Raw genomic sequence first — 24,370 nt, 5'->3', positions numbered from 1 at the left:
TTCCAGTGCTGTGTTCCTTAGGGTCATGGATTGCCTGCACAGGGGGTATGAATGAGTTCCTCCCTGTTTGTTTATGTACCACATCATTGTGGTGTTGTCTGTCCTTATCAATAGCTGGCCTGGATGCAGTAGGTCTTTGAAGGTCATAATAGCCTTTTGCATGGCTAGCATTTCCTTTTGGTTGATGTGAAGGAACTTCTCTTTTCGTGCCCATTTTCCCTGAATGCACTGATCTGTCATGTGTGCTCCCCAGGTGTAGTCTGAGGCGTCTGTTGTGATGATATGAGTTGCTTGAGGTACACAGAAAGGGAGACCTGTGTTTCTTTGGCATACTTGAGCCCACCACATAAATTCCTTTTTAAGGCATGGAATGAGTGGTATAATTGCTTCCAAGCTGTGGCTGTGTTGAGACCATAAGTTTTTTAGGTACCATTGAAGTTTCCTCATATGCAACTTTGCACATGGGATTAGTAGGATGCAAGATGCCATGAATCCCAGAGCCTGCAGGACTTTCCTTGCAGTTAGCCTGGTGTAAGTTGCCATTTTTCTGAAGTATTGAGACAGTTGCCCTTGCTTGTCTGGCGTGAGGTAGGCAATCTGGGTGGTGGTATCCAAGCTGGCACCCAGGAAAATTATTTGTTGAGAGGGTATTAGTTTTGATTTCTTTTTGTTGACTGTGTATCCCAGGAAGTTCAACATATTTATTACAAACGCCAGGTGCTGCAGTAGTATGTCCTTGCTGTTCGCTTGGATCAGGCAGTCGTCCAGATATGGGTAGATTTGTATCCCTTGTAGTCTGCAGAAGGCGATTACTGATGCCAGGCATTTCGTAAACACTCTGGGTGTAGAAGATAAGCCAAAGGGCAATGCAGAGAATTGGTAATGGGTTGAACCTGCAAGAAATCTGAGGTATCTTCTGCAATCTTGTCTGATAGGGACATGCAAGTATGCATCCTTGAGGTCCAATGTTACCAGCCAAGACTCCTTGCCCAGCATGGGAAGAAGCTGCTGTAATGTGAGCATCTTGAATTTTGGCACCTGTAGATATGTGTTTAGGATGGATAGGTCTATGATAGGTCTCCAATCTTTGTCTTTCCTTGGTACCAGGAATAATCTGGAATAAAACCCTTGACCTTGTTCTTTTGCAGGTACCTCTTGAATCGCTTTCATGTCCATGAGAGCTGAAATTTGATTTTGTGCCTCTGCCCTTTGATTTTGTGGCAGGTTTGGCATGCCTCTCATTTTTGGAAGGGTGTGAAAGTGGAACCTGTAGCCTCTGTCTATAATGTCCAGAATCCATTTGTCTTTTGTAACAATATGCCAATTTTTTGAGAATAATGTCAGTTTTCCGCCCAAAGGTGCTGCCATTAAAGCTGTGCTTGGCAGGTGTAGGGGGAAGTCATTGTGTCTGTTTTCTAAAAGACTGTGATCTATCTTCTCCACCTCTTGGGGTTGGTGCTTGCCACTGTATGGCACTGAAAGATCCTTGAGGTTGCCCTCTACCCCATTGGATGCCTGTATCTGCCCCTTTGAGGTCTGTCCGTGGCTGGAAAGGACCAATTTTTTGAAGGCCAGTTTCTGCTGAAACTTGGAGGCTGTACCTGCAGGAAATCTTTCACTGTTTGCATTGATTTTGCTTTTTCCTCCATTTTCTTTAGCACCTCCTCTGCTTTAACACCAAACAATACATCTTTTTGAAGAGGTGCATCTAATAATTTAGCTTTGACATGATCTGGTAAGGTTTGCTCTTTGAGCCAAGCATGCCTACGTATAACAGACCCCGTAACAGCAGCTCTACATGAGGCCTCTAAAGCATCAACACCACACTGCAAGGTATGTTTACCCACTTGCTCTGCACCATGCAACAAATCCTGCAACTCTTTTAAATCTGGTTGTTCTGGTTGTGTCATCTTGCTTTTCAGCTGAGGTATCAAAAACTGTTGATACTTTAACATATGGAACTGACAGTTTAATGCCCTCATGGTTAAAGTGGCCGAGGTGTACACCTTTTCCCCACCTTTCTAAAGCTCTGGAATCTCTCTCTGAAGGTAATGGGTTTTTAGCAGTAGAGGCCTTAATTCCCTTGGGACCCTGTGAAATAGTTTCTGGGTCAGCAGTATGGCTTTTATATAGGAACTGGTGAGAATCAGGAACCCGGTAATACCTGTCTGGTTTAACAGGAGCTGGAGGCAAAGAATCAGGATTAAGGCTGGCTTCTGTGTACACATCATCCAATATATCTAAAACAGGAGGGATAGCCAGAGGCCTATGCTGGGGGAGCAGAAGAAATTCCCTGAGCCTTTTCTTGGAATCTGAGTAATCTTGGCCTTCCCACTGAAAGTGTTCCCTCAATGTATGCAGGGTTTCCCTAAAGGAGAAGTCCTCGGGGGGGGGGGGGAGACAGAGGGAATAGACTCCTCTGCATCAGAGTCTTCGAATGGAGAATAGGCACAATCCTGGTCCTCAGATAGTTCTGAGGTAATAGAAGCTTGATCTGATGAAGGGTAGTCTTCCTCTATTCTGGGCCTTTTGTCAGAGGGGGGTTGAGAACCCCTGATAAGAGTAATCAAATCCTCAGCCATTTTAAGCATCTGTTTTTTAGGCATGGTGCCTTGAGAGGGTGTCTGAGGAACCTGTTTTTTGGTTTTCATGGCTGTTTTAGATTTAGTGAAGGCTTTAATAGAGAAGGAGGAAGGCCTGAAGACCCCTTGAGAAATGGCAGGCCTGTCTAAATTCTGAGTTTCCCCGTCAGGAGTGGCGTCGGTATCTGTAGTAGGAATGGGGGCCGAGGAGCCTGCAACCTCAGGTACTGAAGACACCGCATTGTCATCGGTACTCAGGGGCTGCGTAGGCGCCTCACTGAGTACCGGAGAACCGGTAGTCGGCCTTAGCATGGTATCAGTAGGTGGTGCGGACCTCGTAAGCCGGTCCTTATCTTTGCGTTTTTTGCTCAAAACTGGAGTCCGAGTATCCGACGACATAATATAATTAAATCTTTTGCCAAAAAAGTGAAGGGCGAACTCCGCCCGACGCTTAATAGTGCGTTTGTTGAATCTAGCATAAAAACGGCAGGCCGAGACGTCGTGGTCTAGACCTAAGCAAGGTATACAGTAAGAGTGGAAATCCTTATGTGGTATTTGCTTCCCACAAGAAATGCAATTACCTTTGTCTGACATCGGTCTGAGGCAAGAAAAGTTTCCCCAACAGGGTACTTAGCTTTCAAGAAGACTTCGGCTGAAATACTTTCGTAAATCTCAGGGGCTGGCTGGCCGGCATTTGCGAACTGCTTCTGCTTCGGGCACCACATGGCAAGAAAGACTGAAGAAAATGGCGTTGGCTGCCTCTTTTATACCCCTGCCACATTGATGTCAGGGAGGAAGCAACGACAACCGACGCCGGACCTAGACTTTGGAATTCGGTCGACCAAGGACCCGCCTGACGGCAGGATAACCCATCTGTTATGACTGCAGCTGTATGCACGATGGACATCTGCCTTCCAGTTTATAGCCTGCTACAGACCACCCTCCCAAACCCAGGAACCCCACTCGGCCTTCCTGAGAACACTGGCAAATATGAAGGTCTCTCCAAACACCATTATATTGGGCAACTTCAACTACCCAAACATCGAATGGGAGCATTACTCTAGCTCCAACACCCTAGCCCAAAGGTTCCTAGAATTTATAAACTCAAATGCTATGGAACAACTTGTTACCACTCCCACAAGAGGGGAAACCATATTGGAACTGACCATCACCAACATGGGGACTCTATGCTCCAGACCAGAAGTGTATCCCTCACTGGTAAGATCAGACCATAAACTAATCTCACTGGATATTCACATCCTGACCCCACCCCCTGCCCAGAAAACCACAGTGAAAACTTCTAAAGCAAATTTCACACTCCTCAAAACCGAGGTGGAATCCTTCAAAGCCCCCGGGCCTGTGGAAAATATGGCCCAGACTGCAGAATCCTTTATAAATGCATTCTATGAACTCCTTCAGGAATGCATGGATCATGCAATCCCAAATAAAACCAAGACCCAATCCTCCAAAGGCAGACGTCCTGTCTGGTGGACCCTAGCCATAAACAAACTGTACAATAGAAGGAGGAAGCTACTACATGATAGAGCAAAATCCCAAAAAGGGAAGGCATCTCTGATCAGTATTATCAAAAAACTATGGGCACTCATAAAATCGTCTAAGGCCAGCTTCGAGAGAAAAATTGCACAGGACACTAAGGATAATCACGAGGCTTTCTTTAGTTTTGTTAGGAACCTGGGTGGGAATTCCCAGATATGCCCAGAATTAGTCCAAAATGACAAAAAATACACCGAACCCACAGACATTGCCAACATCCTAGCTGACAGGTTCAGCGCAAACTTCTCCCGCCCCCTCCCCACCAAAAGGGCAAATATCTATCCCAGCAGAGTGCTGCCCCCTGACATCTCAGATGCTCAGGTAAGAGCCGCCCTCTCCAAAGCAAAAAACACAGCATCAATGGGACCAGATGGTGTTCCGGGCTGCGTCCTACATGAACTCCAAGAAGAGCTAAACCCAAATATAAAACTACTGTTCAATCTCAGCCTTACTACAGGATATGTACCCAAAGAGTGGCGTACAGCAACAGTGGTCCCTCTCCACAAAGGTGGTGCCTCAACAGATCCTGGAAACTATCGCCCCATAAGCCTGACTAGCTTGGTCTGCAAAGCTATGGAAAGGATCATCATGGACCTCATAAATAAAGATATTGGGGACCTACAGACACTGGATCCTACCCAGTTCGGCTTTGTTAAGGGCAGATCCTGCCTCTTAAACCTGGTCGAGGGCAGATCCTGCCTCTTAAACCTGGTCGATTTCTTTGAAACAGTCACCAAGGCCATTGACGAGGGGAAGGTGGTCCACACAGCCTACCTGGACCTCGCAAAAGCCTTCGATGCAATATCCCACTCGGGCATTATAGATAAGCTCACCAGCTTAAATATAAACCCCTATGTCACTAGATGGGTTGCAAACTGCCTAAAGGACAGAACCCACATGGTTAGAATTGCTGGAGCCATGTCAGACTCCAAACCAGTTACAAGTGGCATCTCACAAGGCTCAGTCCTGGGACCTCTCTTGTTCGGTATATATTTCTCGGAGGTACAGGCCAACACGGAAGGACTGTGGCTGACCAAGTTCGCAGATGACTGCAAACTGGGCGCCATAATCGACTCTCCAGCCGACACAAGCATCCTCCAAAAGGGCCTCATAGAAACAGACAACTGGTGCCAGAGCCATGGCCTCAAGCTAAATGCCAAAAGTGTATAGTCATCCCTTTGGCAAAACAAAGTGCCCACAAATTACCACATAGGTGGTAATCCATTAACGGAAGAAGTAATTAGGGACCTGGGGACCCACGTTGATAGCAATCTCTCATTTGACAACCACGTGGCCAAAGTGGTTAGAAAAACATTTTATATAGCCCACCTAATCATGAAGGGATTCACATCTAGATCAGGGAGGTCATCGTGCCTCTTTACTCATCCCTCATCAGGCCCATAATTGAGTACAATGCCCCTTTTGGGATGAACCTTACCAGACACCTGCAGCAACTGGAAAGAACCCAAAAGTACCTCACCAAGAGGATCAAAGGGCTCAAACAGATGCCATATGCTGCCCGGTTAAAGAAACTCCAGCTCTACTCAGTGGCATACCGCCTGCTCAGAGGCGATCTGTGCCTGACATATAAAGCCATGTCCAACCCAGAATTAATGGACATGCTGCACCTCAGAAAATCCAAATCCCATCGAGCTACGCACTTGAGAGACTTGAACCTCAGCACTGTAATAAATAGGACATGCTGGAGGGACAGATTCATAACCCAGAGGCTCCCTTCACTCTGGAATAAAATCCCAGTCCAGGTTAGGCAGTCCCTCATTGACTCTCTTCAAGAGGAATCTTGATGAGTGGATGGGAGACCGTAGGTTTACCCCGGGTATCACTTCTGTGTCACTGTTAGACAGAGGCACAGTACACTAACCTCGAAAAAGGGCATAGCAAAATTAATTTAAAATGGGTGGCGAAAGCCAAACACACTCTGGCTAGGCTTATAAATGCACTAGGACAGATAGCCTAGTATGAACCTATGAACAGTGAATACACTCGAACATCTACATTTATGGTAGGTACATAACTGTACTATGTTCATCGTGTTTCACTGTTGCAGTCATTACACTTGGGTTGAATCCCAAAGCTGAGGTTGGGTGGCTGGGCCTAAATAGAATTATGAGTGGCTATGAGGCCCTGCAGAACTGCAGTGGCAAAGCCTGCTCTGGATTTAGAGTAAAGAGGTAAGTGGTAGTGCTTAGTAAAAGTGTGCACTGAAGTCCAAGTTGCAGCCTCCAAAATGTCCTTGGTTGGTACTCCTCTGAGGAAGGCTGCTGAAGTGGCTGCTGCTCTGGTTGAATGTGGTCTGATGCCCTTAGGCACTGATTTGCCATGTTGTGAATAGCAGAAACGAATGCAGTGGCCTATCCATTTTGAAATAGTCTGCTTTGAAATAGCTTTTCCTTGCGATCCTGCAGCATATGCCACTAAGAGTTGCTCAGTCTTTCTGAAAGCTTTAGTTTTGTCCAAGTAAAAGCGTAGCTGTCTGTGTATGTCCAAAGAATGCAGAAGTCTCTCCCCCTTATTCTGCGGGTTTGGATAAAAGGTAGGCAAATGTATGGTTTGGTTAAGAGCCACACTGGACACTACCTTAGGCATAAATGTTGTGTTTGTCCTTAGAGAAACCCTGTCCGGATAGAAAATAATAAAAGGTTCCACAGCCATTAGTGCCTGTAACTCTGAGACTCTTTTTGCTGAAGTTATTGCTAGGAGCAGAACTGTTTTCCATAATAAGTATTTTATCTCAGCTATATTTGCTGGCTCAAAAGGAGGCAATGTGAGTTTTTCCAAGACAAAATTGATGTCCCATGCAGGTACTGGAGCTCTCCTTGGAGGTCTTATGTTTTTTGGCCCCTCTGAGATACTGCCTTAGCAGTGGATGAGAAAAAATAGGTGGGTCCATATTGTAATGAGCTGAAATGGCAGAGGCATGGATCTTAATTGATGAGAAGGATAGGCCTTTGTCCAGCATCTCAGTTAAGTATTGTAAAATCTGAGGAATATTTGGTACAAGCGTGTCCATTCCTTGTGCCTGGTTCCAAGCACAGAATCTCTTCCATTTTTCTGCATAAGATTTTCTGGTGCTGGGCCTCCTGGCCTCCAAAATAACATCCATAACTGCTTTAGAGAAAGATGTATTCTGAATGGTTACAATATCCGCCAAGCAGTCAGATTTAGGGTTCTGAGTTGGCAGTACAGGATCTTATTGTTTTGTTGGGTCAGCAAATGAGGAATTTGAGGTAATGTCCAGGCTGGGCCTTGAGACAAGCTCTTTAGGATTGGGTACAAGTGCTGGCGTGGCCAGTCTGGGGCAATCAGGATCATTTTTGGCTTCTCTTGCCTGACCGTTAGGAGTATCTTGGGGAGGAGAGGCAGTGGAGGGAAGGCATATACTGTAAGAGCTTTCCAGCTGAATGATAGGGTGTCCACTTTCCATGCTTGTTTGTGATAAGTCCGTGTGCAGGATCTCTGTAGCTGGCAGTTGTGAGGGGTGGCAAATAGATCTATGTCTGGGCATTCCCATTTCCCTGCTATCATGTTGAAGATTTGTGGATCTAGTTTCCACTCGTGAGGATCCATGAGGTTTCTGCTTAGATCATCTGCCAGAGTATTTGTCTTTCCTGGCAGGAATTGTGCTTGCAGGTGTACTTGATAAGTCAATGCTGTGTTCCACAAGGACATGGCTTGTCTGCAGAGGGGGTAGGAATGTGTGCCTCCTTGCTTGTTTATGTACCACATGAGTGTAATATTGTCCGTCTTTATCAGCAGTTGTCCTGGATGAAGTATGTCCTTGAAGGCTGTCAGGGCATTCTGTACAGCTAGCATCTCTTTTTGATTGATATGAAGATGCATTTGGCTTGCGGGCCATGTGCCCTGAACACATTTTCCTGCCATGTGTGCCCCCCAGGCATAATCTGATGCATCTGTTGTTATGTCTGCCTGGCTGTGGGTAAAGTGAATGGCTGTCCCTTGTTGTGGTGACAGGCCTGTGCCCACCATCAAAACTCCTGTTGTAGGCAGGGAAGGAGAGTAATTAATGTTTCCAGGCTGTGACAATGTTGAGTCCAAACACTTTTTAGATACCATTGTAGTTTCCTCATACGCAGTCTTGCATATGGAATTAGTAGAATGCAGGATGCCATGAAGCCCAAAGCCTGCAGAATTTTTCTTGCAGATAACTGGGTCTTTGTTGCCATCATTTTGAAGTAAGAAGTCAGTTGCTTTTGTTTGTCTGGTAGGAGATAAGCCATCTGGGCAGTTGTATTTAAGCTTGCACCCAGGAATATTATCTCTTGAGAGGGTACCAGTTTTGATTTCTTTTTGTTCACTGTGTACCCTAGGCAAATTAGTAATCTTTTTACAAACGCCAGATGCTTTAGTAGAATGTCCTTGCTCTCTGCTTGTATAAGGCAGTTGTCCAAGTAGGGATATATTTGTATTCCTCTTTGTCTGCAAAATGCAATTACTGGTGCCAGGCATTTTGTGAAGACACTGGGTGCAGCAGATAAGCCAAAGGGCAGTGCAGAGAACTGGTAGTGCATTGAGCCAGCTATGAATCTGAGGTATCTTCTGCAAGATTGTCTTATTGGGACATGCAGGTATGCATCTTTGAGGTTCAAAGTTACAAGCCAAGCCTTCTTGCCCAGCATGGGCAGGAGCTGCTGCAGAGTCAACATTTTGAATTTTGGAACGTCCAGAAAAGTGTTTAGAATAGACAGGTCCAGTATTGGTCTCTAGGCTTTGTCCTTTCTGGGTACCAAGAAAAGTCTTGAGTACAATCCTTGTCCCTGCTCTTGCTGTGGTACTCGTTGAATAGCCCTCATGTACATAAGGGATGAAACTTGCTTTTGTGCCTCTGCCCATTGATTGTGTGGCAGGTCTGGCATACCTTTTGTTTTCAGGAAGGAGTGAAAGTTGAACCTGTAGCCCCGAGACACTATATTCAAGACTCATTTGTCCTGGGTGATTATGTGCCAATTTTGTGAAAAAAAGTGCTAGTTTTCCCCCTAAGGGTGCTGCCAAAAGAAGAGTGTTTGGCATTGGCAGAGGAAAGTCATTGGGACAGTTTTTCCTGTATGGCTGTGATTTGTCTTCTCCACTTTTGGAGGTAGAAGCACCCCATTGTTTAGGCCTGTATGAGCCTTGGGGCTGGGATCTGCCTCTAGGGCATCTGTATCTCCCTCTTTGTGGCCTGTCTGACACTGGAAAGGACCAATTCTTAGAAGGCCAGTTCCTGCTAAATCTGAGTGGCTGTACCTGTAGGAAATCCTTAACTGTCTGCATAGATTTTGCTTTATCCTCCATTTTCTTCAACACCTCTTCTGCCTTAACACCAAACAAAGTATCATGCTATAATGGTGCATCTAATAATTTTGCTTTAACATGATCAGGCAGATTTTGTTCCTTTAACCAAGCATGCCTTCTAATGACAGAACCCATAACAGCGGCCCTGCAAGAGGCCTCCAGTGAATCAAAACCACATTGCAAAGTATGCTTTCCCACTTGTTCAGCTGCATGCAATAAATCCTGCATTTCCTTGTTATCAGAACATTCAGAATTTGTCAACATTTTCTGTTTTAGCAATGACATTAAGTATTGCTGATATTTAAGCATATGAAACTGACAATTTAAAGCCCTTACAGCCAAGGTAGCAGAAGTGTAAACTTTTTTCCTCCATCTGTCCAGTGCCCTAGAATCCTTATCAGAGGGGACAGTTTTTTTTGTAGTGGAAGCCTTGACCCCTTTGGGACCCTGAGATATAGTTTCTGGGTCAGCAGCAGGGTTTTTATATAGAAATTTATGAGAGTCTGGAACTCTGTAGTATCTGTTTGGCTTAACAGGTGCAGGGGGTAAAGAGTCAGGAGACAGGCCGGACTCTGAAAATACATCTACAATGTCTAGAACAGGTGGAATAGCAAGAAGTCTGTGCTGAGGCAGTAAAATAAAGTCTCTGAGCCTTTTCTTAGATTCTGAGTAATCTTGGCTCTCCCAGTGAAAATGCTCCCTCATGGTATGCAAGGTTTCCCCAAAAAAATAATCCTCAGGAGGAGAGTTTGAAGGAATAGATTCTTCAGCATCAGAATCCTCATAGGGAGGAAGAGAGTATCCCTGTTCAGAAGAGGAGTCAGAGGAAATGGAAACCTGATCAGAAGAGTCATATTCTGTTTCTTGCCTAGGCCTCTTATCAGGAGGGGGATGGGAACCCCTGATCAAAGTAATTAGGTCTTTGGCCATTTTAAGCATCTGTTTCTTAGGCATGGAAGTCTGTCCAGGAGAATGCTGTACTTGTTTCTTTGTCTTTAGAGCTGTTTTAGTCTTTGCCTTTGAAGCTGAGGTTTGCTTGACATATAACTGTGTAGGTCTGAAAACACCCTCAGAAGCCGATGCCTGCTCAGCGGCTCCGGACCCATCTGAGGGAATAGTTTCCGACTGTCCAACACCTTGAGTATCCAGAGGCCTAGTCAGCTCCATGTGGGAGTCGGAAGCGGCCTGTGGCTCTGAGGTAGCGGGCGTCAGGGGCTGCAAAAGCGCCTCACTGAGAACCGGTGACTGGCCTAGCGGAGGCCTCGTCGTCGGTTTTGGATCTCGGATGTCTGTCCTTTTCCTTGCGTTTTTTATAAACTCTGGTCATTGGCTGTTCCGAAGGCATAATATAATTAAATCTTCGGCCAAAGTAATGAAAGGCAAAATCGTACCGTCGCTTAATAGTGCATTGGTTAAATCTAGCACAAAACCGACAGCTAGCAACGTCGTGGTCTGGGCCTAGGCAAGGAATACAGTAAGAATGAGAATCCTTATGAGGTATTTGCTTCCCCACAAGAAATACAATTGTTAACTCTTTCTGACATCGGTCTGGAGCAAGAAAAAAGTTTCCCCAACGGGGTACTTAGCTTTATTGAAGACTTCGAAGATCTGAAATTCGATTTGAAAATCTGAGGAGTCGGCCAACCGGCACTTGCGAACTGCTTTTGCTTCGGGCACCGCACGGCAAGAAAGACAGAAGAAAATGGTGTCGGCTGCATCTTTTATACCCCTGGCGCACTGACGTCAGGGAAGAGGCGACAGCAACCGACGCCAGACCAGGACTTTGGAATTCAGGCCGACTGCGGGTAGCCTGCCAGCAGGATAACCCAAGTGTAATGACTGCAACAGTGAAACACGATGAACATCCACAATGGCAGCAATGGGAGAAGGAAGTAAAGGATGGCTTAACCCTGGACTGATGGTGACAGCCAAGACCCCCAGGATTCCCTAAGAACAATATCAGATCATGTATTTTGGGAGTATAATGACAGCAATGGGAGAAGGAAGTAAAGGATGGCTTAACCCTGGACTGATGGTGACAGCCAAGACCCCCAGGATTCCCTAAGAACAATATCAGATCATGTATTTTGGGAGTATAATGAGTTGGCAGATTTTAAAAATTCCCTACAGAGTACTCTGTCAGAAATATTGGGTGAGCTAATGGCTGTCACAAAGGATATGACTTTTGAGGTGGGACATAGTACCAGAACTGCCTGTAGGGTCTTAAGTTTAATTCTGTTGCCTGCTGAAGAATTAATAGAAAATGGAAATCAAAATCTACATCTGCTGTATCTGAAGTACTAAATATTATAAAAGAGATAAAAGAACTGGAAGAGGGATCTTTAGAAAAGGGAAAGAACAATTTATATAGGAATAAACTGCATTTGTGGGAACAATACATGAAGAGTAATGAATTCAGCAGTTTATGTAATGTTGGACTGAGAAATTTGGTAATTACAAAGAAAAAAAAGATATATGACTTGTAATGTATGTAAATAGAAAGAAAAGATATACGACGTGTAATGTATGTAAATAGAAAGAACAGATATATGACGTGTAACGTATGTGAATGGAAAGAAAAGATATATGATGTGTAACGTATGTAAATGGAAAGAACAGATATATGACGTGTAATGTATGTAAATGGAAAGAACAGATATATGATGTGTAATGTATGTAAATGGAAAGAAAAGATATATGATGTGTAACGTATGTAAATGGAAAGAACAGATATATGACGTGTAATGTATGTAAATGGAAAGAACAGATATATGATGTGTAATGTATGTAAATGGAAAGAACAGATATATGACATGTAACGTATGTAAATGGAAAGAAAAGATATATGATGTGTAATGTATGTAAATGGAAAGAACAGATATATGACGTGTAACGTATGTAAATGGAAAGAACAGATATATGACGTGTAAAGTATGTAAACTGAAAGAACAGATATATGACGTGTAACATATGTAAATGGAAAGAACAGATATACGACGTGTAATGTATGTAAACAGAAAGAACAGATATATGACGTGTAACGTATGTAAATGGAAAGAACAGATATACGACGTGTAACGTATGTAAATGGAAAGAACAGATATATGACGTGTAACGTATGTAAATAGAAAGAACAGATATATGACGTGTAACGTATGTAAATGGAAAGAACAGATATATGACGTGTAATGTATGTAAATAGAAAGAACAGATATATGACGTGTAATGTATGTAAATAGAAAGAACAGATATATGACGTGTAACGTATGTAAATGGAAAGAACAGATATATGACGTGTAACGTATGTAAATGGAAAGAACAGATATATGATGTGTAACGTATGTAAATGTAAAGAAAAGATATATGGCGTGTAACGTATGTAAATGGAAAGAACAGATATATGACGTGTAACGTATGTAAATGGAAAGAACAGATATATCACGTGTAACGTATGTAAATGGAAAGAACAGATATATGACGTGTAACGTATGTAAATGTAAAGAAAAGATATATGACGTGTAACGTATGTAAATGGAAAGAACAGATATATGACGTGTAACGTATGTAAATGGAAAGAACAGATATATGACGTGTAACGTATGTAAATGTAAAGAAAAGATATATGACGTGTAACGTATGTAAATGGAAAGAACAGATATATGACGTGTAACGTATGTAAATGGAAAGAACAGATATATGACGTGTAACGTATGTAAATGGAAAGAACAGATATATGATGTGTAATGTATGTAAATGGAAAGAACAGATATATGACGTGTAATGTATGTAAATAGAAAGAACAGATATATGACGTGTAACATATGTAAATGGAAAGACATGTTAATGCAGTTTGTTTTCTTTTCTGCTAATGTATGTTTGCTTATGTCTTAAGTGATAATTTAATAAAGCTGTTTACAAAAGGGATATAACTATGTTTATGATACCCCAACTTTCTTCATCAGGAGCACAGTATAAGGAAGGTTCCAGACACAGTCAGGAAACAGTCCCAACTTGACCAGGCCCTGGTGATTGCACACCTTGAATACTGTATGTATTATGGAGGTCATGCAAGGACAAGGACATCTAGACGAAGCAAAAAGAATGACGCCAGTGATGGAGGAGAAACACCAGGACCAGCAACTAGAAGAGTGAGCTAGAGCTCTTCTCACCAGTGATTGGAAGAGACTGGGTTATTATATGGGTGCACAAGATCTCGTTAGGGACATGTGAAGGGGATCTTTCTGAAAAGAAAGGACGGAGGAACGCAGAAGGGTGGCAGGTAAGCTGATTATAGGGAAAGTACAGGTGTGTACACTTAACCATAAATGTAGATGTTTGAGTGTATTCACTGTTGCAGTCATTACATTTGGGTTATCTGCCTGCAAGTAGCCCTCAATCGGCCTGATTATCAAAGTCTTGGGTCCTGCGTCGGTTGCTGTCTCACCTTCCATGATGTCAGGTAGTCAGGGGTATAAAGCATGCAGCTGACGCCATTACATCAGTTTTTCTTGCCCCAGATGTCAGGTGCCCCCACAATGGGAAGGAATTATATACAAGGTTACACCTCCTACAAAAAGCAAATACACCAGAAAGCTTTAAGTATAGAAAACAAAAGGAGAGGTATTGTCAATAGCAATCAGGGGGCTGGAGGGAGGGTAACCAGGACTGCAACAGTGAATACACTCGAATGTCTACATTTATGGTAAGTGTACATAACTGTACTACGTTCTTCATGTTTCACTGTTGCAGTCATTAGATTTGGGTAGATTCCCAAAGCTAAGGAAGGAGGAGGCAGTTAGTGACCATTAGGACCAGCTATTAGGCCCTGCAAGACTGCAGTGTCAAAAACCAGCTCTGGATTTAGAAAAAGTTGGCAAGTGGTAATGCTTGGTGAAGGTATGTACAGAACTCCAGGTAGCAGCTTCTAGGATGTCCCTGGTAGGTACACCTATGAGAAAGGCTGCAGAGGTAGATGCAGCCCTGGTAGAATGTGGTCTTATCCCCTCCTGTGGGGTAGGTTTTCCATGGTGCTTATAGCAGAAATTAATGCAATGGCCTATCCACTTATAAATGGTTTGCTTTGAAATGGCCTTCCCTCTGCCCCTGCAGTGAATGCAACCAGCAACTGTTCACATTTCCTGAGAGGCTTAGTCCTGTCCAAGTAAAATCTAAGTTGTCTGTGCACGTCCAAGGAGTGCAGTATTCGTTCCCCTTTGTTCTGTGGATTAGAAAAGAAGGTTGGCAAATGAATGGACTGATTAAGGGCCACACTGGATACCACCTTGGGCATGAAGAAGGGATTGGTCCTGAGGGACACCCTGTCTGCATGAAAGATGATGAAAGGCATCACTGACATGAGGGCCTGTAATTCAGACACCCTTCTTGCTGAAGTGATGGCTAGAATGGAAGGCTGTTTTCCAAGAAAGGAATTTCAACCCTGCACTTGCAGCTGGCTCAAAGGGAGGTAGAGTGAGCTTTTCCAATACAAAGTTAAGGTCCCAGGCTGGAGTAGGGGCTCTCCTGGGTGGTCTTACATTTTTGGCCCTTGTGAGGAATTGCTTCAGCAGTGGATGAGAGAAGAGGGGTGGCTCTGTACTATAATGTGCTGAACTGGCCAAGGCATGAATTTTAATGGAAAAAAAAGAAAGGCCCTTGTGACGCATCTCAGTTAAGTATTGATGAATGTGCAGTAAATTGGGCACTGTTGTACCCATCCCCTGAGTTGGGCTCCAGGAATAGAATCTTTTCCATTTTTCAGCACATGATTTTCTAAAACTAGGCCTCCTTGCCTTTAGAATGATATCCATCACTTGCTTACTGAGGGATGTTAACGGAGAGCTCAGGTAATTAGCCAGGCTGCAAGGTTCAGGGTTTGAAGCTGGGGATGCAGAATCTGGCCCTCCTGCTGGGACAGCAGGGCAGGGGTCTGAGGCAGGTGCCATGGTTCCAGCAGTGACACACTGCAGAAGAGGGGGTACCAGTGTTGGCATGGTCAGTCTGGTGCAATGAGTATTGTCCTTGGTTTGTCCTGCTTGATCTTTAATAGAACTTTGGAGAGGAGAGGCAGAGGGGGAAAGGCATAAACTGATAGGGTTTTCCAGGTGAAGGACAGGGCATCCATTTTCCAAGCTTGTCTGTGGGGAGTCCTTCTGCAGAATTTGTCCAACTGGTAGTTCTGAGGGGAGGCAAACAGGTCTATCTCTGGGCTCCCCCATTTGTTTCTCAAAATGTTGAATATCTTTGGTTCCAGTTTCCACTCGTGTGGGCCCATGAGATTTCTGCTTAGGTCATCTGCTAGTGTATTTAGCTTGCCTGTCAGGAATTGAGCTTGTAGGTGCACTTGGTAGCTCAAGGCTGTGTTCCAGAGCCATGGCTAGTCTGCAGAGAGGGTATGAGTGGGTTCCCCCCTGCTTGTCTGCAGAGAGGGTATGAGTGGGTCCCCCCCTGCTTGTTTAAGTACCACATAACAGTGGTGTTATCCGTCTTTATCAATAATTGTCCTGGAAGAATGTGGTCCTTGAAAGCTGTCAGAGCATTCTGTACAGTTAACATTTCTTTTTGATTGATATGTAGGTGCATTTGACTTGGGTTCCATTTGCCCTGAATGCACTTCCCTGCCAGGTGAGCCCCCCCATGCCTAGTCTGATGCATCTATTGTTAGGGATTGGGTGGCAGGGGGTAGTGTGAATGGTAGTCCCTTGTTTTGGTGGCAGGCCTCTGCCCACCAGAGGAACTCTAGGTGTAGGCAAGGTATGATAGGAATCATTGATTCTAGGTCCTGAGAATGTTGACACCATAGGCTTTTTAGATACCACTGTAGTTTCCTCACACGCAGTCTTGCATATGGAATTAGTAGAATGCAAGAGGCCATGAACCCTAGGGCTTGCAGTATTTTCCTTGCAGAAAGCTGGGTCTTTGTGGGCAGTAGTTTGAAGTAGGCTGTCAAACTTGTTTCGCTGGCGTGAGGAAGGTCATCTGGGAAGTTGTATTCAAGCTTGCTCCCAGGAATACAATTTGTTGGCAGGGTACTAGATGTGATTTATTTTCGTTTATGGTGTACTCCAGAGAAGTTAGTAATTTCTTTACAAACGCCAGATAATTTAATAGTATGTCCTGGCTTACTGCCTGAATTAGACAATCGTCCAGGTACGGGTATATATGAATATTTCTTTGCCTGCAGAATGCAATGACTGGAGCTAGGCACTTTGTGAATACCCTGGGCACAGTAGATAAGCCAAAGGGCAATGCAGAGAACTGATGGTGCATGTAGCCTGCTTTCAAGCGTAGGTATCTTCTGCAAGATTCCCTTATTGGGATGTGCAGGTAGGCTTCCTTTAAATCCAGTGTTGCCAACCAGGCATTTTTGCCTAGCATAGGAAGCAACTGGTGAAGACTTGAATTTTGGGATTACCAAAAAGGTGTTTAGGATACACAGGTCCAGGATAGGCCACCAGGAATTGTCCTTTCTGGGTACGAGGAAAAGTCTTGAGTAAAAACCTTGCCCCCATTCCTCTTCTGGGACAGGTTGAATAGCCCTGATACTTAGAAGAGAGAGAAACAGCTTTTGAGCCTCTGCCCACTGATTTGGGTGTAGGTCTTGCCAACCGTTTGGGGTTGCTAAAGAGTGGAAGTGGAATCTGTATCCTTGGGAAACTATATTTAAAACCCATTTGTCTTGGGTAATGAGTTCCCAGTTTTTTGCATGCAGGCAATCTTTCCCCCTAAAGAACAGTTAGTTGAGCAGGGCTTGGAAGGTATAAAGTTAAGTCACTGTGACAGTTTACCATAGGGGGATGTCTTACTACTTCCAGCTTTGGTCTGTGAGTACCTTGAGAATGAAGCCTGGGTGGTCTGCTGGTCCTGGGCTTGGACTGAGAAGGCCTGGAAGAGACAGGAAAGGACCAAATCTTAGAAGGCCAATGCCTACTAAATCTGGGAGGCTGTACTTGCAGAAAATCTTTAACAGTTTGCATAGATTTAGCTTTTTCCTCCATCCTTTTAAGTACTACTTCTGCTTTGTTGCCAAACAGGCAGTCTTGGTTTAAGGAAGCATCCAGTAATTTAGCTTTAACATGATCTGGCAAAGTTTGCTCCTTAAGCCAAACATGCCTTCTAAGTACAGACCCAGTGACAGCAGCCCTGCAAGATGCCTCTAATGAATCAAAACCATATTGCAAGGTATGTTTACCAACTTGTTCAGCAGAATGCATTAAATCCTGTAATTCTTTATTTTCAGCACAGTCAGGAATCAACATCATTTTCTGTTTAAGCAATCCAATAATATGCTGCTGATACTTTAACATATGAAACTGGAAGTTTAAGGCCCTAATGGCCAAAAGTAGCAGAAGTGTATACCTTCTTACCCCATCTGTCCAGGGCCCTGGAATCTCTATCAGAGGTGTTAGGGCTTTTGGTAGTAGTAGCCTTAATGCCTTTGGGTCCCTGTGAAATAGTCTCAGGATCCGCAGTAGGATTCTTAAAGAGGAAGTTGCGAGAGTCAGGTACTCTGTAATACCTGCCAGGTTTTCTGAGAGACGGAGGTAAAGTGTCAGGGGCTAGGCTAGATTCCAGGAAGGCATCATCTACAATGTCGAGTACAGGAGGGATAGCTAAAGGCCTGTGTTGAGGTAGGAGTAAGAATTCCCTAAGCCTCTTTTTGGAGTCAGAGTAATCCTGGCTTTCCCAACAGAAATGCTCCCTAACAGTATGCAAAGTTTCACCAAAAGAGAAATCCTCTGGAGGGGAAGCAGAGGGAATGGAGTCCTCTGCATCAGAAACCTCATAGGTAGATAAAGGCAACACTTGGTCATCAGAAAAAACAGAAATTTCAGAATCCTGATCAGAAGAATCAGAAGGAAAATCAGTTCTGGGTCTCTTAGAGGGAGAAAGGTGTCTTTCTCTGATTAGAGTAATAAGGTCCTCAGCCATTTCTATCATTTGTTTTTTAGGCATAGGGGCCTGACCATGCGGTCTGGGCATCGGTTTTCTTGTCGTGGATCGAGATTTAGGCCTTGAAGAAGAAGATCGTGTCAGTTTAATATGCAAGTCAGTAGGCCTGAATACACCCTCAGAAGCCGGCGCCTGTACAGCAGCTCCGGTCCCTCCCAAGGTAGAGACATCCGCAGGTTCCACAGTCGAAGAAGCATCTCGAGGCATACCAGACTCTGAATGGGTCTCAGTAGAGGCCTGCGAATCTGAAGTAGCGGGTATCAGGGGCTGCGAAAGCTCCTCACTGAGTACCAGCAAACTGGCGACTAACTTAACAGAAGCATTGTCGGCAGCTTTGGACATATGCGGCCTGTCTGTCTTTATCTTTGCAGTTTTTTGAGATTTTGGTAGTTGGGTGGCTTACAGAAGCCATTTCTGGATAACTGAACCGAGTTCCAAAACATTTAGATGCGAAAATGAACCGACGACGAATAGTTTGAGGTTTGAATAAGACACAAAACTGACCATGAGGGAAGTCGCGGTCTGGGCCTAAGCAAGGAATGCAGTACAAATTAAAATCTTTATAAGGTATTTGCTTTCCACAAGAAATACAATTATTAACATTTACTGACATCGGTTTAGAGCAAGAAAAAGTTTCCCCAACTGGGTACTTTTGTTGAAGACTTCGGATATGAAACTCGAAAACGAAAATTTCAGGTGTCGGCTGACCGGCACTTGCGAACTGCTTCTGCTTTGGGCACCGCACAGCAAGAAAGTCTGATGTAATGGCATCGGCTGCATGCTTTATACCCCTGACTACCTGACATCATGGAAGGTGAGACAGCAACCGACACAGGACCCAAGACTTTGATACTCACGCCGACTGAGGGCTACCTGCAAGCAGATAACCCAAATGTAATGACTGCAACAGTGAAACACGAAGAACATCAATTAGTCCCCAGATCTGTGAAAAGTACCTCTTCCCATAGTGTGTCAACTAATAAAATGATCTACTCGAATGAGTGGTGATGGCAGAGTTATTTATTACTTCTACTGGTTTCAGTTTTTCATGAGGTACAATGCTAATCTCAATGAACCACTTTCATGTTCGGCCCAGAAGCACAACTGGGAAAGGATGAGGAGAAAACAGAAATGCAGCGGAGTTAGAACGCTGATGCAGCGGAGGTTGAACGCTGAAGACACTTAATACTTAATGAATAGACTAAAGAGGCTTGTTGTCTCCCTTCTCCATTAAGCAAACATATTACACACTGCAAGTACTACTTACACAAAAAAACACAAAAAACAAGAGGGCGGGACTGTGAAAGAAAACTGCTGTTGATAACAACTCATGCATAGGAGAATGTGTGTGGTCAAGTCACGTTGATATCGACTTTCAAGATGCATACCCTTAATCAAGTACATACATACATGCATGCATACACACACCCACACACAAACACCCACACACACTCATGCACACACACACATACGTATATATACGTATACACACACACACACATATACATATATATATATATACACACACACACAAAGACCACTGTATTGCTCACATTTCATGCTTACCTCTTCACATTTCATGCTTACCTCTTCACATTTACACGCTTATCTCTTCACATTTACACGCGTACCTCTTCACATTTCATGCTTACCTCTTCACATTTACATGCTTACCTCTTCACATTTACATGCTTACCTCCTCACATTTACACGCTTATCTCTTCACATTTACATGCTTACCTCTTCACATTTACATGCTTACCTCTTCACATTTACATGCTTACCTCTTCACCAAATGTTTCTGAGTCTGGTTTAGCTGCCATTGTTTCAGCCATCAACTCCTTCTTCACTGAAAAAACGAGAATTCAGCATTCAGCTTTCTTGTATTTAGAGCAGCAATGCAAATCTTTAACATCTTAGTAATTAGTCTACCAATTCAAACTACCAAAATGATAAACATAATTATTTCTGATGGTGCTTTCTTTTAGCTACTATTTTGTCATGGAAAGGAATCTGGCATGTCATCTGAAAGGAAAAGAAAAAGGGCAAACTGCACGCTAACAGCATAGCAGAAGGGGAGAGCTTACCAAGCATCCACATTCACAAACACACCAATATTAATTAGAAAGACAATAAGGCCCATTGACACAGAGGTATATATAACATGCGACTCTTAAGCTCTACTCAAAAACACATCTGAATTATCAGGGCAAACACTCTCCTCACACAAAATCAAGAGAGGAGCTAAATTTGATGCTACATGAATCCCTGATACATAAACGTTATATTCCTCTAAGTCTGTTGGCTATGACAGATATAAGAAACTACAAACACGAAAATAAATAATCACATGATTAGCACACAATGGAGAAGTAAAGGGTTTACCTTTGGTCATTATCTCATTTTATAACGAGGTAATATGAATAACGGATGGTAGAATCCCTGATACATACACTTTATATTCCTCTAAGTCTGTTGGCTATGACAGATATAAGAAACTACAAACATGAAAATAAATAATCACATGGTTAGCACACGATGGAGAAGTAAAGGGTTTACCTTTGGTCATTATCTCATTTTATAACGAGGTAATATGAATAACGGATGGTAGAGGGCCCATGACAGACTCCCTACAGGTAAACCAAGGCTTAGCAGTGGGACAATAACAGCTGCACATGGTGGGGGGTGAGCAGTTAGACTTCCTGGCATCGATAACTGAGTGTCTTCTGCTAAATAAAAAAGACCACGTGTATAAAAATTCACTTATTAACACCTGCCAGCAGTCAGTTAAGGGAAACTTTAAATGCGAGAAAAATCATTTCGACTGGAAAAGTAAGGCAAGTTGCTGCCTTACTGATTCAGTTAAAATAATGGTTTTACATTCAAAATGCTTAGCTGTGGCACAATAAATAACACAAATTCAGTACAATGATTAAATAACACAAACAAACGCAATATAGATGGTCTGCCTTTCAAGTGCAGTATGCTAAAATGAGATAAGGCAGACCCCAAACCAGTGAGAATGGCACCACGTGTGAAAGAGTTGCTAAGGTCTGGAACTCCTTACCCTCACTCCCATCTGTCAAACCCCCTCCGAAACACTTCCTACATAACATCTGCCCCTCCTTACCCTCACTCCCATCTGTCAAACCCCCTCCGAAACACTTCCTACCTAACATCTGCCCCTCTTACCCTCACTCCCATCTGTCAAACCCACTCAAACACTTCCTACCTAACATCTGCCCCTCCTTACCCTCACTCCCATCTGTCAAACCCACTCAAACACTTCCTACCTAACATCTGCCCCTCCTTACCCTCACTCCCATCTGTCAAACCACTCAAACACTTCCTACCTAACATCTGCCCCTCCTTACTCTCACTCCCATCGTTCAAACCCACTCAAACACTTGCTACCTAACATCTGCCCCTCCTTACCCTCACTCCCATCTGTCAAACCCACTCAAACACTTCCTACCTAACATCTGCCCCTCCTTACCCTCACTCCCATCTGTCAAACCCACTCAAACACTTCCTACATAACATCTGCCCCTCCTTACCCTCACTCCCATCGTTCAAACACACTCAAACACTTCCTACCTAACATCTGCCCCTCCTTACCCTCACTCCCATCTATCAAACCCACTCAAACACTTCCTACCTAACATCTGCCCCTCCTTACCCTCACTCCCATCTGTCAAACCCACTCAAACACTTCCTACCTAACATCTGCCCCTCCTTACCCTCACTCCCATCTGTCAAACCACTCAAACACTTCCTACCTAACATCTGCCCCTCCTTACCCTCACTCCCATCGTTCAAACCCACTCAAACACTTCCTACCTAACATCTGCCCCTCCTTACCCTCACTCCCATCTGTCAAACCCACTCAAACACTTCCTACCTAACATCTGCCCCTCCTTACCCTCACTCCCATCGTTCAAACCCACTCAAACACTTCCTACCTAACATCTGCCCCTCCTACCCTCACTCCCATCTGTCAAACCCACTCAAACACTTCCTACCTAACATCTGCCCCTCCTTACCCTCACTCCCATCTGTCAAACCCACTCAAACACTTCCTACCTAACATCTGCCCCTCCTTACCCTCACTCCCATCTGTCAAACCCCCTCCGAAACACTTCCTACCTAACATCTGCCCCTCTTACCCTCACTCCCATCTGTCAAACCCACTCAAACACTTCCTACCTAACATCTGCCCCTCCTTACCCTCACTCCCATCGTTCAAACACACTCAAACACTTCCTACCTAACATCTGCCCCTCCTTACCCTCACTCCCATCTGTCAAACCCACTCAAACACTTCCTACCTAACATCTGCCCCTCCTTACCCTCACTCCCATCTGTCAAACCCACTCAAACACTTCCTACCTAACATCTGCCCCTCCTTACCCTCACTCCCATCGTTCAAACCCACTCAAACACTTCCTACCTAACATCTGCCCCTCCTTACCCTCACTCCCATCTGTCAAACCCACTCAAACACTTCCTACCTAACATCTGCCCCTCCTTACCCTCACTCCCATCGTTCAAACCCACTCAAACACTTCCTACCTAACATCTGCCCCTCCTTACCCTCACTCCCATCTGTCAAACCCACTCAAACACTTCCTACCTAACATCTGCCCCTCCTTACCCTCACTCCCATCTGTCAAACCCACTCAAACACTTCCTACCTAACATCTGCCCCTCCTTACCCTCACTCCCATCGTTCAAACCCACTCAAACACTTCCTACCTAACATCTGCCCCTCCTTACCCTCACTCCCATCTGTCAAACCCACTCAAACACTTCCTACCTAACATCTGCCCCTCCTTACCCTCACTCCCATCTGTCAAACCCACTCAAACACTTCCTACCTAACATCTGCCCCTCCTTACCCTCACTCCCATCTGTCAAACCCACTCAAACACTTCCTACCTAACATCTGCCCCTCCTTACCCACACTCCCATCGTTCAAACCCACTCAAACACTTCCTACCTAACATCAGCCCCTCCTTACCCTCACTCCCATCTGTCAAACCCACTCAAACACTTCCTACCTAACATCTGCCCCTCCTTACCCTCACTCCCATCGTTCAAACCCACTCAAACACTTCCTACCTAACATCTGCCCCTCCTTACCCTCACTCCCATCTGTCAAACCCACTCAAACACTTCCTACCTAACATCTGCCCCTCCTTACCCTCACTCCCATCTGTCAAACCCACTCAAACACTTCCTACCTAACATCTGCCCCTCCTTACCCTCACTCCCATCTGTCAAACCCACTCAAACACTTCCTACCTAACATCTGCCCCTCCTTACCCTCACTCCCATCGTTCAAACCCACTCAAACACTTCCTACCTAACATCTGCCCCTCCTTACCCTCACTCCCATCTGTCAAACCCACTCAAACACTTCCTACCTAACATCTGCCCCTCCTTACCCTCACTCCCATCTGTCAAACCACTCAAACACTTCCTACCTAACATCTGCCCCTCCTTACCCTCACTCCCATCTGTCAAACCCACTCAAACACTTCCTACCTAACATCTGCCCCTCCTTACCCTCACTCCCATCGTTCAAACCCACTCAAACACTTCCTACCTAACATCTGCCCCTCCTTACCCTCACTCCCATCTGTCAAACCCACTCAAACACTTCCTACCTAACATCTGCCCCTCCTTACCCTCACTCCCATCTGTCAAACCCACTCAAACACTTCCTACCTAACATCTGCCCCTCCTTACCCTCACTCCCATCGTTCAAACCACTCAAACACTTCCTACCTAACATCTGCCCCTCCTTACCCTCACTCCCACCTGTCAAACCCACTCAAACACTTCCTACCTAACATCTGCCCCTCCTTACCCTCACTCCCATCGTTCAAACCCACTCAAACACTTCCTACCTAACATCTGCCCCTCCTTACCCTCACTCCCATCTGTCAAACCCACTCAAACACTTCCTA

At 44.5% G+C, this 24,370-nt stretch overlaps 1 protein-coding gene across 1 annotated transcript in view; it reads right to left on the bottom strand.

Annotated features, from left to right (window-relative positions):
• UBXN6 (UBX domain protein 6) overlaps nt 1-24,370 on the bottom strand; it is a 1,665,022-nt gene that overhangs the window by 1,129,493 nt on the left and 511,159 nt on the right. The window contains exon 3 of the mRNA XM_044090584.1: nt 20,183-20,247. Coding sequence (XP_043946519.1) covers nt 20,183-20,247 — 65 coding nt within the window. The remainder of the gene's footprint in view (nt 1-20,182; nt 20,248-24,370) is intronic.

This window comes from Protopterus annectens, chromosome 13.part0 (genome assembly GCF_019279795.1).
Source record: "Protopterus annectens isolate FY-2018-M chromosome 13.part0, PAN1.0, whole genome shotgun sequence".
Classification (NCBI taxonomy): domain Eukaryota; kingdom Metazoa; phylum Chordata; order Ceratodontiformes; family Protopteridae; genus Protopterus; species Protopterus annectens.
This window is presented reverse-complemented; position numbering and strand designations above follow the sequence as displayed.